Below are 14,365 nucleotides of genomic sequence, written 5' to 3'. Positions count from 1 at the left end.
AGGCCTGCATTAGGGCAGTAGTTGTATGAGTATAGAAAAAGATGTTATGATGGTAGAAACGACCTGGCTTTATAATAGATTGCTTTTCTGAGGTCAGTGAGAATGATAAATCAAGGATGACACCAAGACTGTGAACCTGAGAAATTAGAAATTTCAGAAGTGTTATATTCTGGATGTATTGAGTTTGAGATGTTTATAGGACATTTGATTTGAGATATTCAACAGGTAGTTGGTACTGTGACATCAGAAGTCTCAGAGAGATTAGGGCTGAATAAATAGATCTAGGAATCATCTACATACTGACAATAATTGAACTCATGGGAGCTAATGAGATTAAAAGATGAGATAGTATAGTGGGAAGAGAAACAAAGGGAGAAGGACAAAGTTCTTACCAGGACAGAGGCTTGGAATTTAAGCAGAATAACCAGGTTGAAGATCCAGCAAAGGAGACTGAGGAGAGGTCAGAGATGGAGGAAGAAAACCAGGAAAGAGTAGTGTCATGAAAACCTAAAGAGACAGTAGATAGGAAAAGAGGATGATTGGCAGCATCAAAGTCTGTAGAGTTCAAGAAGGAGGAGGACTGAGAAAAGGCCATTAGATTTGGCAATTAAGATATCACAGCTAACTTTGGAGAGAGTAGATTCAATTGAATGGTGATGAGGAAAGCCACATTACCGAGAATTAAGAATTCAATAAGAGGAGAGGAAGTGAAAGCTTCAATTGTACATGGCTTTCTCAAGGTTTTTAATCATGAAAGGGAGAAGAGAAATAATGTGATAGTTGGTGGGGATGACTGGATCAAGGGACAGTTTTTTTTTTAAGTATATGTTTATAGGCAGCAAGGAATGGCCGATAGAGAGTGATTGAGGATTAGCAAAACATTAAGAATAATAATAGGAAAAATTTTGTGGATAAGATGGGATAGATGAAGAATAGGTGCCTTTGCCTTGTCAAGAAACGGCTACCTTTTGATGTGAGAATGGAGAGAGAAGATTTGTGGCAGAAAATATCTGAGTGATATGAGAAGAGAAAGAGGAGGGGAAAAAGAAGAGCTCTTGGCTAAGTGAAGTATGAGATGAGGTCCTTTGCTGAGTGTGGGGATGAGTGACTTGAGAAGCTTGAGGAAGGATGGAATAGCCACTGTGGTGAGGTATAAAAGGATTGCCTTGCTGCAGTGAGTACCCAGTTGAGATTTTGAAACTTAAATTTGTATGAATGAAATTAGTACAGTTTTTCTCCAGGCCCACTTATCAAAATGTGATTAGGAGCAAAGATGGCTGATGCTAGAAGTAATTCAAGGTTGGGGATTAGGAAGGCATGATTAGTTGTCAAGAATGCAAAGGATTCAAGTGTAGAGGATAATGAGAGACTGCTCAGGCAGGAGTCAGGATAGGGGAGGGAGAAGAGAGTAGCCGGTAAAGGAGTGATGATGTGGGAAAGAACTGAGGAGTGGAGGTCGTGGAGGTCATGGTAAGGGTGAAAAACATGGTTGGGGTTATAAAGCAGAAGAAATGATGAAACGACAAATGTTATGACTGGATAATGAAATTTCAGAATTTGGTGATAATTTTGAAAGAATTCCATGTTTCACATTGTTCAGTCATTTTTCAGTCATATCCAACTCTTCTTTGACCCCATTTGGGGTTTTTTTCTTGGCAAAGATTCTAGAGTGGTTTGCCATTTCCTTCTGCAGCTCATTTTACAGATGAGGAAACAGAGGCAAACAGGATTAAGTGACTTGCTTAGGGTCACATAGCTAGAAGTGTCTGAGGCCAGATTTGAACTTATGAAGATGAGTCTTCCTGATTCTAGGCCTGGCACTCTATCCACTGTGTCACCTGGCTGCCTACTCATAATGCACAATCCTCTTCTTGTTCTGACATCTCTGCCAGCTTTGGAGAAGAAAATGCATGCCCAATACAGCTCTAATGTTTCTGAAGGTAATACTTAAGCTGACTAACAGAGTATTTAAGTTTCATTTATCTAAGAGGTTTTCTCTGACCTTGGTTCTCAGTGAAGGATCATGTTGTATCACAGTTTGTTAATGGGGAATTTCCAAATTTTCTTGTGGAATTAAATTGAGACTTGGAAAGAAAAACAGATACTGTACTTTGAAGCCAGGGTAAAACCTTTTTAAATATTGAAAAGGACAGTGACCCAATATCATTATCACTGCCTCCAGAACTGCTTCAAGAAATCTTTCTTCCTTTCCTCTGCCTTTTGGTTGCTCTTTGTATCATTCAATTACACAGCTCATTCATTCAACTACATAGCAGTCATGCAACCAGTAGTGATTTATTGTGTGATATTAGCAGTGTGCTATTATATAGCTTGGTATTATGTTCTGTAGAGGGGGTGTATGAGACACAACCCCTTCTCTCTAGGAGTGTACAACTCCTCTTTTTCCTTCATAATTCCATTCTTCCTTCGCATCATCACCAGCATGATGTTTATGTGTAAGTCTGATCCGGGTAGGCTCATTTTTGAACCTGTTTGGCCTAAAAATCTTCAGTGGTTCCTCATTTTTACCAAGTAGATTTCAGATTCCTTTGCCTAGAAGGCAAGGCCCTAACCACCTGGGACCCATCCAAGATTTCTAGCTTCATTTCAAAATACTTTTGAGTCCTTTGTTATGGCCAGATTGGCTCTCCATCATCCTCATTTCTAGTCTCTCTGTGTGCGTATGTAATATGTGTGTACTTATTAATTTTCTTATAGCTACATAGATATATAGATATCTCTCTCCATGTATATATCCATCCACATGCATATATAATATAGATGTATGTATATACATACATACATATACATACATATACACACATATATATATATACACACATATGTATATACTCAAAAACATACTTGTTCTTCCAGCTCTCTGTCTTTCTGTTCCCTGTATTTGAAATGTCTTTCTTCTCCACCTTTACCTGTTCATTTCCTGTCTTACTCAAATGCTACCCCTTCCATGAAGGTTTCCCTGATCAATCTGTTCAATAATAACTTCCCCCTCACATTTCACACAATATTATTTTGTATATCTTTGTTGCATTTATTATATACTATCTATCATGTATAGTAGATATGTGATAACAAACACTTGAGATGGAATGTGATATAGTGGGTAGAGAACTGACTTTGGGGTCAGGAAGATTTGCGTTCAAATTTTTCCTCTTACATAGACTATCTGTGCAATTCTGGGAAAATTGCTTGACTTCTAAGTGCCCCAAGGAACTCAGTTGTAGCGTAGGTATAGATCTGTACTGGTAAAGGGAATTTACTTTTTAGGAATCTCCTACGCCAATTAAATCTTTGTGTACCTTGTTTCCCCTTTCCAAACTATAAGATGCCTGAGTAACTATATCTTATTTAATCATTATGTCCTTCCCAGAGACTAACACAGTGCTCTCTGCACAATGTTTAATGAATATTTGTTGACTGAATATGTGCCCATACATAATTCATCTTCTGACACACAACTAAGTACAAAAAGAATGGTACAGACATTGAGGAATGGAACTTGAGGGTTAGATAGGACTTTAGACATCTTCTAATCTCTCTCCAAAACATAAATACCTTCTGTAATAAGTGCAGGTATTGAAAAAAATAAACCAGTAACTTTTAGCTGGGAATATTCACAGCAAAGGTTTCATGGAAGGTGAGACTTAGACTGGGTTTTGAAGAAATAGTAAGATTTGGATAGGTAGAGATTAGATCAAAACATTACCAGGGGCTTGGAGTTAGGAATGACTTTGGAGTATGAGGAATGGGAAGCATTCTGGATAAAGGAAATTTGTTTCTGTTGAGGGATTATGGGAGATGAGATTGAATAAAAAATATGGAGGTTGGAGAAAGGAGTTTTGGGGAAAGATGCTGAATATTATTTTAATCATGTTGTGTTTGAGGTGAGGGCAACACATACAGGAAGTCAGCAGGCAGTTTGGAATATAGTAGAATAACAAAGCTTAGAGAGAGATTTTAAAGTGAGCTTCATACAAATTCTGGAAGTTGATGAGTTTTTATTTGAGAACCATTTTGCACCTGGAGTCAGCAAGATACGATTTCAAATCCAGCCTCAGGCACTTATAAACTGAATGACCCTGGGCAAGTAATTTAACCTCTATTTTCCTCAATTTCATCATCTATAAAATGAAGATAAAAATAGCACCTACCTTCCAGGGTTGCAACGAAGATCAATTGTAAAACATTTAGCACAGTGCCTGGCACAAAGGAAGTGCTATGTTAATATTAGCTATCATCATCATTATTATTTAACAATATAGGAGTTTAGAAAAGTAGTTTTTTAGGCCTCTTCCTGTTTGTCTTAGATATGCTTCTTATTCGGTGTTTCAATTTCCTTTTCTCCATGTGAATAATACAGAAAAATATAGCTTCAATAATAATTGATATTCATATAAAATTTAAAATGTAAAATATAAAATTCATATAAAATTTTAAAATTTGCTCAGTTCTTTGCTTACATTATCTTATTTGAACCTTTGTACAATTCCACAAAGTAAGTACTGCAAATATTATTGGCCCACATTTTACAGGTGTGGAAATTGAAATTTATAGAGATTAAGTGATTTGCCCATGGTTATAACAGCTAGTATGTACATTAGGTGAAATTTCAACTTGTCTATAAGCCTCAAAGCACTGCTTCATCCTGTCTCTTAGAGAATAATTCTCTGCTTACTGAAAATTTGTAATAATGATCTTTCTAAATCATTGCTGATGCTATTGGCATTTATTTCCTGTCCTTGAAAAAAATTGCTCTTCTTTTCAATAACCTTCAAGCAGTATATGTTTTGCCTTAGTGTTCCTTAACTTTTCCCTTGCTCAGCCATCTATATTTAATATTAAATATAAACAAAAAGGTGCAGCTAGGTGGTACAGTGCATAGAGTGCTGGACCTGGAGTTCGGAGGACATCTTCCTGAGTTCAAATCTGGCCTCAGACACTTACTAGCTGTGTGACACTGAGCAAGTCACTTAACTCTGTTTACTTCAGTTTCCTCATCTGCAAAATGAGTTGGGGAAGGAAATGGCAAAACACTCTAGTATTTTTGCCAAGAAAACCCCAAATGGGGTCACGAAGAGTTGGACAAGACTGAAAAAACAACTGAACAAAATAAACAAAAAACAATATTTAAATTTTATCTCAGTAAATGATTTTGATCCTAATCATGATCCTTTAGCTCATGAGTGCAGTAGAGGAGAATTTTCATGAAGAACAATGGAGCCACACAGGGGCAGCAGTTAAAAAACTATTACTCCTCACAAGGGGAAGAGGAGAACAGATACCAACAGGGAACATTCTCAGTGTCAGGCCGCCATTGCCCTCAGCCAAGGGCAGCACCCAATGGGGTAGCATCTGGATGTGGAACTATGTGATGGCTTTTATATTCTAGACAAAGGCGGAGCCCTCTCGGGGTTCAAATTTATATAGTGTTTAAGACAAAGAGACAGCTGGCACTAGTAGGAGAGTGCTCTCTCATCCATAGGGGAAGATAGTAGTATGATCAGGTCCAGTGAAATGGGGATATTTTCTAAATAGCCCAATAAGGAAGAATGAGAGGCAGGGACTTTACCATCTTGCAAGGGACTGGGATGGGAGGAGAATTATTCTAGCCTCTGGGTTTATTAACCTTAACATACATGCATCCTGCAGGACTGGGGCCATACCAGTCAAACAGGTTTCAGTTCACAGAGAACATTTCCTTATCTTTAGCAAGAGGATGGTCCAGATCTCAGATATAATTTTAATCTTTTTTAATATAAAATTTTAATCTTAATATGCAAATTGAGCATGTAAAACAGTGGCAAAAAGCTTAAATGACATGAAACTACTGCCCTTGATGTAATAATATGTATGTGTGTATAATATTGGCTAAGTAGGGGAAATGTTTTTGCCATCAATTCATGCCTAATGATAAACAAGAGAATCTCTTCAATCGGAGATTGGAAGATTGGTCTCTGAAACTTGCTTCCTTGCCCCACCTCTGACCATCCTAAGTCTTAGGAATGTTAAGGGTATTTGCTTTGTAATTTATAGGCAACACATATATTTTAGTAGCATAATATGGAGGAAAAGCTAAGAAGGATGAACCTTTGTTACTGTTGAAAGATGGAGTAGCAGAATATGGAGATCAGGCCCAAGACAAGTAGATTCAAATCAAGGCTCTAACAGTGGTTATGTGCTCATGAGCAAGTCACAGGGGTTAAGAAATGATCTTTGTGAATTTAAGGCTTCATATAGAAATATGAGTGCTATCATCACTAGGAAATAGGAAGCCACTGCAGTTTATTGGGGCAGCTAGGTGGCACAGTGGATAAAGTGCCAGGTCTGGAGTCAGGAATACTTTTGGCATTTATGTGGGCTAGAAGTTCTTTGGATGCAGTAGATAGAGTACTGGGCATAGAGTCAGGAAGACTCATCTTCCTGAGTTCAAGTTTGGCCTCAGACGTTTACTCAGACATTTACCAACTATGTGACCTTAGGAAAGTCATAAGCCAATGGAAGGAACTCTGTCTTATATAAGCTTTCTATCCCTCTTCCCACAGTACTGAATTCTTCATGCAGTAGATCCAATATATATTTTTTGAATCGTTTGGTCTTGCCACATTTGTACTCAAGTTAGGAAAACAATTAACCCTCAGGAAAATGTTAATGCCGTTTTGAATTATACACTGCTTCCCTCTCCCACCACCCAATTCCTAAATAGGTCAGTTAAGTACTTTTCACTTGTTATCAGCTGTAATTGCAGCTATAGGTGCCTGAGGAAAATGAGTGTCCAACTTCCTGAAGAGTTATATTACCATTGTTTTGCATCTTACATGGTTTTTTACATGTTAATCAAGTACTTAAATACTTAAAAAACAACTATGTGCCAGACATATAGTGGGTGCTCCTTGTAATTATGATTTGCCCACAAATGCTGAAGATTTATAACAGCTGTGACACTTTTCAGCTGTTACTAACCATAGTCATAGCAGATCTCTCCATTGCCACATGCTTATCCCACATGACATGATGAATCAGTAAGTCTGCAAATTTGCAGGACAGTTTTGGTGTATGCCAAGGAAGGAATAATGAAAAGCCCTGTTCTTGTTGACCAAGAAGTGAGAGATGGAACAGACAGAACATGTTGTGCTTTGCTGTGAGCTCTGCCTGATTTTAATCAGTTTATTAACTGGTTTTCTATTTTGGTGAAAAAGTAACTTTTGGTATTCATAGTGGGCTAGAAGTTCTTTGAATGCAGTGGATGGAGTGCCAGACTTGGAGTCAGGAAGACTCATCTTCCTGAGTTTAAATCTGGCCTCAGATACTTACTAGCTGTATGATCCTGGGCAAGTCACTTAACCCTGTTTGCCTCAGTTTCCTCATCTGTAAATAAACTGGAAGAGGAAATCCCAACCCACTCTAATATCTTTGCCACAAAAACCCGAAATTGGGTCATGAAGAGTTGGACACAACTGAAAATGACTGATCAACAACAAAAGAAGTTCTTTGATAGTTCTGTGTGAGTGGAAGAAAAAATTAAGTATGTATCATGTACTTCAGTTCTTTTAGTCTCCCTTAAAAGCTTCAGAAGATAGATCTTTTACCATACTCCTAACAGTCTTCTTTGTTTCCTTTGGTGCTTTATCAGGTAGTGAGAACCCCACAAGGAGAGGTCTTTAAGACACAGCTGGATGGATATCTCTCCAGATACATGGAAGAAGAGATTTATACTTTCAATGTTTTGGGATAAAAACTCTGAGGCCAACAAAACACCTAGGAATGATAGAGCAAAAGGAGCTTATTCAGAGGTGCATCATTATTGGAAGGACTGAAGAAAAGTCCTCATAAAGACAAAACTACAGTGAGGGGAATCCATAGAAGAGCCCATCTCATCTCTCTTGAAGAGAGAGATAACAGAGCTTTTCTTACCCTAAGAAAAGCAATTTGTTTTTTTGAAAGCTGTCTCTAACTCCTTGAAAGCAAGAATTGTTTTTTTTAAATTTTAATTTATTTTTTTATTTTTATTTTTATTTATTTTTTATTTTTTTTTTAGTTTTCAACATTTACTTCCACAAGATTTTGAGTTCCAAATTTTCATCCCATCTCGTCCCTCCCCCCACCCCAAGATGGCATGCATTCTGAATACCCCATCCCCTAGTCTGCCTTTCCTTCTATCTCTCCCCTCCTTCTCTTATCCCCTTCCCCTTCTATTTTCCTGTAGGGAAGGATGGATTTCTGTACCCCATTTCCTGTATTTCTTATTTCCCAGTTGCATGTGAAAACATTTTTTTTAAACATGTGTTTTTAAAACTTTGGGTTTCAAATTTTCTCCCTTCCTCCCTCCTCACCCACCCTCATTGAAAAGGCAAGCAACTAAATATAGGTTATATATGTGCAGTTATGCAAAACACTTCCATAGTAGACATGCTGTGATAAACTAACTCTATTTCCCTTAATCCTATCCTGCCCCGCCATTTATTCTATTCTTTCTTTTGACCCTGTCCCTCATCAGAAGTGTCTGCTTCTGATTACCCCCTCTCCCAATCTGCCCTCCCCTCTATCATCCCCCTATTCTCTTTTCCCCTTCCCCCCCTGTTTTCCTGTAGGGTAAGACAGATTTCCATACCCAATTGAGTGTGTATGTTATTCCCTCTGTAATTCAAATCTTATGAGAATAAGATTCACTCATTCCCTCTCACCTTCCCCCATTTCCCCTCCACTGTAAAAGCCTCTTTTTTTTGTGAGATAATTTACCCCGTTTCACCTCTCCCTTTCTCCTTCTCCTAGTATAATCCTCTCTCACCCCTTAATTTTATTCTCCAGCTATAACCCCTTCATCTTCAACTCACCCTGTGCCCTCTATCTATCTATACATACATGTAATGTTTTTCCCTCCAACTACCCTAATACTGACAAAGGTCTCATGAGTTACGGATGTCATCTTTCCATGAAAGAATGTAAACAGTTCAACCTTAATAAGTCTCTTATGATTTTCTCTTTCCTGTTTACCTCTTCATGTTCCACTTGAGTGTTTTATTTGAAAGTCAAATTTTCTATTCAACTCTGGTCTTTTCATCAAGAATGCTTGAAAGTCCTCTATTTCACTGAATGACCATTTTTTCCCCCGAAGGATTATAGTCAGTTTTGCTGGGTAGGTAATTCTTGGTTGTAATCCTAACTCCTTTGCCCTCTGGAATATTATATTCCATGCCCTGTTGTCCTTTAATGTGGAAGCTGCTAAATCTTGTGTTATCCTGATTATGTTTCCACGACACTTGAATTGTTTCTTTCTGACTGCTTGTAATATTTTCTCCTTGACCTGGGAACTCTGGAATTTGGCTATGATATTCCTAGGAGTTTTCCTTTGGGGATCTCTTTCAGGAGGTGATTGGTGGATTCTTTCAATTTCTATTTTACCCTCTGGTTCTAAAATATCAGAGAAGTTGTCCTTGATAATTTCTTGAAAGATGATGTCTAGGCTCTTTTTTTGATCATGGCTTTCAGGTAGTCCAATAATTTTTAAATTCTCTCTCCTGGATCTATTTTCCAGGTCAGTTGTTTATCCACTGAGATATTTCACATTGTTTTCTAATTTTTCATTCTTTTGGATTTGTTTTACAGTGTCTTGATTTCTCATAAAGTCACTAGCTTCCAATTGCTCTATTCTAATTTTTAAGGAAGTATTTTCTTCAGTAAGTTTTTGGACTTCCTTTTCCATTTGTCCAGTTTTGCTTTTTAGGGCCTTCTTCTCCTCATTGGCTTTTTGGACCTTTTTTGCCATTTGGGTTAGGCTATTTTTTAAGGTGTTATTTTCTTCAGTATTTTTTTGAGTCTCCTTTAGCAAGCTGTTGACTTGTTTTTCATGATTTTCTTGCATCACTCTCATTTCTCTTCTCAGTTTTTCCTCTGCTTCTCTTACTTGCTTCTCAAAATCCCTTTCGAGCTCTTTTGAGGCCTGGGATTGATTCATTTTCTTGGAGGTTTTGGATGTAGGAACTTTGGCTTTGTTGTCTTCTTCTAGTTCTATGTTTTGATCTTCTTTGTCACCAAAGTAAGATAATATAGTCTGACTCTTTTTGCACTGCTTACTCATGATCCCAGCCAATTACTTGAGTTTCAAACTCTCTGTTAAGGTAAGAGTCTACTTCCAATGTGGAGAATGTACTGTCCCAAGCTTCGGGGGTTTGTACAGCTGTTTTCAGAGGTACTTCTAGGGACCTGTAAATTTTCAGTTCATCCAAGGTGGTGTGATAAGGGGTGAGGTGTTTCCTCTCCACCTCCACAACAAGCTCTACCATGCCAGAGCTCCTCCTTGCCCCAGTACCGTCCCTCAGAACTGTGACCCAGATCCAAGCAGAAGCAAAGCAAGAGATTCCTGCCTCAGTACTGGCAAAGAGATCCCTGCAATCCACCTCTGATCAGTCACTCCATTCCCCCTCTGTCTGTGGTCTGGAAGCTTAGGAGGGAGCTGCTGCCCCGGGCCACGCTTGGGACTTGTGGCTGAGACCTAGCTTCTAACTCTTACCGCAGTCACAGACTTTTCCCACTGACCTTCTAAGTTGTCTTTGGTGTTCATGGGTTGAGAGGTCAGGAGACTGCCACAGCTGCCTGCGATTCAGTCCCATGAGGCCTGCCCCAGGTTCGCTGTGGCCTGTGAGTGATATACCTGCGTTCCTCTCCCTACCTGGCACGATATACCTCAACCATCCAGGTTGTCTTGGGCTGGAAATTTGTTTCACTCTTTTTGTGGGTTCTGCTGCTTTAGAATTTTTTACAGGTATTTGGAGGGGTTTTGGGGGAAAGCTCAAGGCAGTCACTGCTTTCACTCCACCATCTTGGCTCTGCCCCAAGAATTGGAGTGTTTTGAGGCGGCTAGGTGGACAGTAGATAGAGCACCAGCCCTGAAGTCAGGAGGGCCTGAGTTCAAATCCAGCCTCAGACCAAACATTTGACACTTACTAGCTGTGTGACCCTGGGCAAGTCACTTAACCCCAATTGCCTTAAAAAGAATTGGGGGGTTTTTCTCTTGGGGAATTGGGGAACCCACTTGGATGGTATGTTCTATTGTTAGCCTTGCAAGGGATAGAGGGAAGCAAAGCAGCTTGCTTCTTCTATGGTTTTCTTCACCATATCACCCCCCCCCCATCTCACCCTGCTTGTTGTTGTTGTTCAGGAGTTTTCAGTTATCTCCAACTCTTTGTGAAACCCCTATTTGGGGTTTTCTTGGAAAAGATACTGCAATGGTTCACCATTTCCTTTTCTATCTAATTTTACAGATGAGGAAACTGAGACAAATAGGGTTAAGTGACTTTCCTAAGGTCACGTAGCTAGTAAATGTCAGAGGCCAGATTTGAACTCAGGAAGATGAGTCTTCCTGACTACACGCCCAGTACTCTATCTACTGCACCCAAAGAGCTTCTAGCCCACTAAGAATACCAGAAGTATTCCTGACTGTAGACCTGGCACTTTATCCACTATGCCACCTAGCTGCCCCAATATACTGCAGTGACTCCCTATTTCCTTGAAGATCAACTATAAAATCATCCGTTTGGCTTTCAAAGTCCTTCATAATCTTTCTCTGTTTCTCTATCTCTGTCTGTCTCTGTATTTATAGAGTTGTTTGCATGTTGTCTTCTTCTTAGACTGTGAACTTCTTGGGAGCAGGCACTGTTTAGGGTATTTTTGCCTTTCCTTTTATCTCCAGAACTTAGCACAGTGCCTAACATATAGTATGTATATAAATGATGGGTGAATGATTTTTTTGATTCTGAAGCAGACTCTTCATCCATTTGCTGCTTATTAGAATGGCATGATGATGTAAAATAATGTGGCAGAGGGGAAATACAAGATACGTTTCTGCATGAGTTTCATTTTAAATGTGTTTTGACATACCTATCGCATAGATTCTCTAAGAGTCCTAGCTAAGTACTTTATTAATGAGAATACCCTTCCTCCCTCCAGATTGTTTCTCCCTTGTTCTCCCCTCCACATGTTTTAGCTTCTTTTTATGTGCTGTCTTCCTTCCTTAGAGTATAAGCTCCTTGAGGGCAGGGAATGCCTTGCTTGACTGTATTTGTATCCCTAGTGCTTAGCTCAGTGCCTGGCCCATAATAAGAATTAATAAATGCCATATCTATCTATCTATCTATTTATCTATCTAATGGGTACCAGCTGGGGAGAATTTTTATCAGTGAAATGAGAAAGCTATGATAAATCATTCAGTTACCCTTGTAGGATTATATAGGAAAAAAAAGAAGCACATTGTATCCATAGGTATCATTCAAAATTTTTTCATCCAAAAGAAAGCTATGATCATGCTGTTTTTCATAACTGTTCAGAGGCAATTATGTTGTGAGGCAAGGGGTCCTAGCAAGCCTTTGGAGATACTTCTTTTACAACTACTCTCTTCTATGTTTTGTCTTTTGCAGAAAGTGAGTGAGAAGGTTGGAGGAGCAGAAGGAACCAAGTTGGATGATGACTTCAAAGAAATGGAAAGGGTAAGTCTTTTTCCTCTTGAATAATTTTGACCATTTGTTGAGTAATCTCAGAGAGAGAAGAGAGGAAGGGAATAATGGATGTTATTCTTCTCATAGGTGTGATGAGCCATAGGTATCCTTAATTACATTTATTACAGAATAACCTTTAAGTATGTTGGCATTGCCACAAATTGCTTTTCTTATGGACTGAGGATCTGCTAGTGTTTTGACTCTGTGCTTGAATAAAATACCTGGTTCAACATCAATAAGCTAAGCATAAAAAGAGGGGGGATTTCTAGTTATTTTGGGCTTTGGCTTTTTCAGATTTCATTCCATGAATGGAATAATGAAGGAAAGGGCAGAGTTAACAATCCATTGTGGATTGATAACGGCAGATATCAATGAAGAAACATTAAAATCAGGAAGCTTGCTTAATTAATATTGTAAAAGATAACAGAAAACAGTGCCCTCTCCAAGGTAAATTGGGTCTGGAAAGTACTTTTTGAATTTTTTTAATTATTAGTGATTTTTGGAAAATTATCTCCATTTGAAAGACTATTAGCACTAATAATGATGATGATGATGATGACAAATTGATTAAAACTTAAACAACATTTGTAATAGATGGTGTCATGCCAAGTGCTCATAATTTCTATAAATCTTTGAAAGTATGAGTTCCTAGCATGGAAAGTCAAAGTCCTGCAGGAACAGGATGAGGTATTTATCATCACTGTTGTCCTCTCTGCTTTTGGAGTTATACTTTCAGTATAACTGATGTTTTCAGTGACCCTACAGAAGATGAGCTTATATTCTGATCCTTTTATTCAGTTACAAAGAGAAGTTATTTTTTCCACCTGTGCAATAATCCACAGAATGTTAAAAATAAAAGTTAAATAGCAGGAGAAAGACTTGTCCCTGGACTATTTTTATCTAACTCTCCTTGAAAAGGTGATATGATGAAGATGGTATCTGTTTCTCACAACAACCCTATAAGGTAAGTGGATGTTTCATGGATGAGAAAAGTGAGACAGGGGTTAGATAACTTGTCTAGAGATACAAGTTTGTGTCTGAGATGGGACTAAAGCACGGGGTAGTTTCCATCCCAAAAACCTTTGGGAAAAGGAGGAAAATAAAAAGCCTGGGTGTTATATTAATACATGATGCAAATAAGTTGGGAGAATTAGCCAATAAAAAAGTAATTAAAAGGGGGGAAAAACAGGGTCAGAAACGTAAAAAAAAAAATCTGTCTTAACATAGGTAAGCCTGAATGTGTCTTCAGCTCTTCTCCCTGTGTATGGTAACTCCAAAGAAGAGCATTCTTACAGCCAAGCCCACATGCTGAGCCAACCATCTGGCAAAAAAAAAAAAAGCCTCAGGAGAAACAAAAACCTTACTCAAAAACCATAGGCTTCTTTCTAAACTTAGTCAGCCCTGCTCTCTATGAACTGACAGAGAAAATGGTCTTTGAAAGACAAGATGCAGTCAAAACACTCTCATGCCTATGTAATTCTCATCTATCCCTCCCTATCTACTAGCTCTCTCCCTGTTGCCTACAAACAAGCCTAGGTCTTTCCTATTCTTTAAAAACAAATGAACAAACAAACAAACAAACAAAAAACTTGAGTAAGCCTTGCCTATCCCTCAAGTTATCCTGTATTTATGTTCTCCTTCATAGACAAACTCCTAGAAAAATCCGTCTATAGTCATTTCATTCAGTTTTCAACCCCCTCACTTTCACCTAACTGAAACTGCATTCTCCAAAGTTTCCAGTGCCAAATCTGGTGGTCCTTAGTCTTCATCTTTATTGACCTCTATGTAGTTTTGATATTGCTGACTTGGATTGTCATCCACACCTTGTACCCTAACTGTGGATATATCCTAAGACT

The 14,365-nt window shown here is 38.5% G+C and overlaps 1 protein-coding gene across 2 annotated transcripts in view; it reads left to right on the top strand.

The window, feature by feature from the left end:
- SH3GL2 (SH3 domain containing GRB2 like 2, endophilin A1) overlaps positions 1-14,365 on the top strand; it is a 232,251-nt gene that overhangs the window by 169,697 nt on the left and 48,189 nt on the right. For both annotated transcript variants that reach the window (XM_027863060.1, XM_027863061.1), the window contains exon 2: positions 12,432-12,500. In XM_027863060.1, the coding sequence (XP_027718861.1) occupies positions 12,432-12,500 (69 nt within the window). The remainder of the gene's footprint in view (positions 1-12,431; positions 12,501-14,365) is intronic.

Source organism: Vombatus ursinus, unplaced genomic scaffold (genome assembly GCF_900497805.2).
Source record: "Vombatus ursinus unplaced genomic scaffold, bare-nosed wombat genome assembly UNPS02014770.1, whole genome shotgun sequence".
In the NCBI taxonomy this organism is placed as follows: Eukaryota; Metazoa; Chordata; class Mammalia; order Diprotodontia; family Vombatidae; genus Vombatus; species Vombatus ursinus.
The sequence above is the reverse complement of the archived record's forward strand: the minus strand, read 5'-3'. Positions and strand labels throughout refer to the sequence as shown.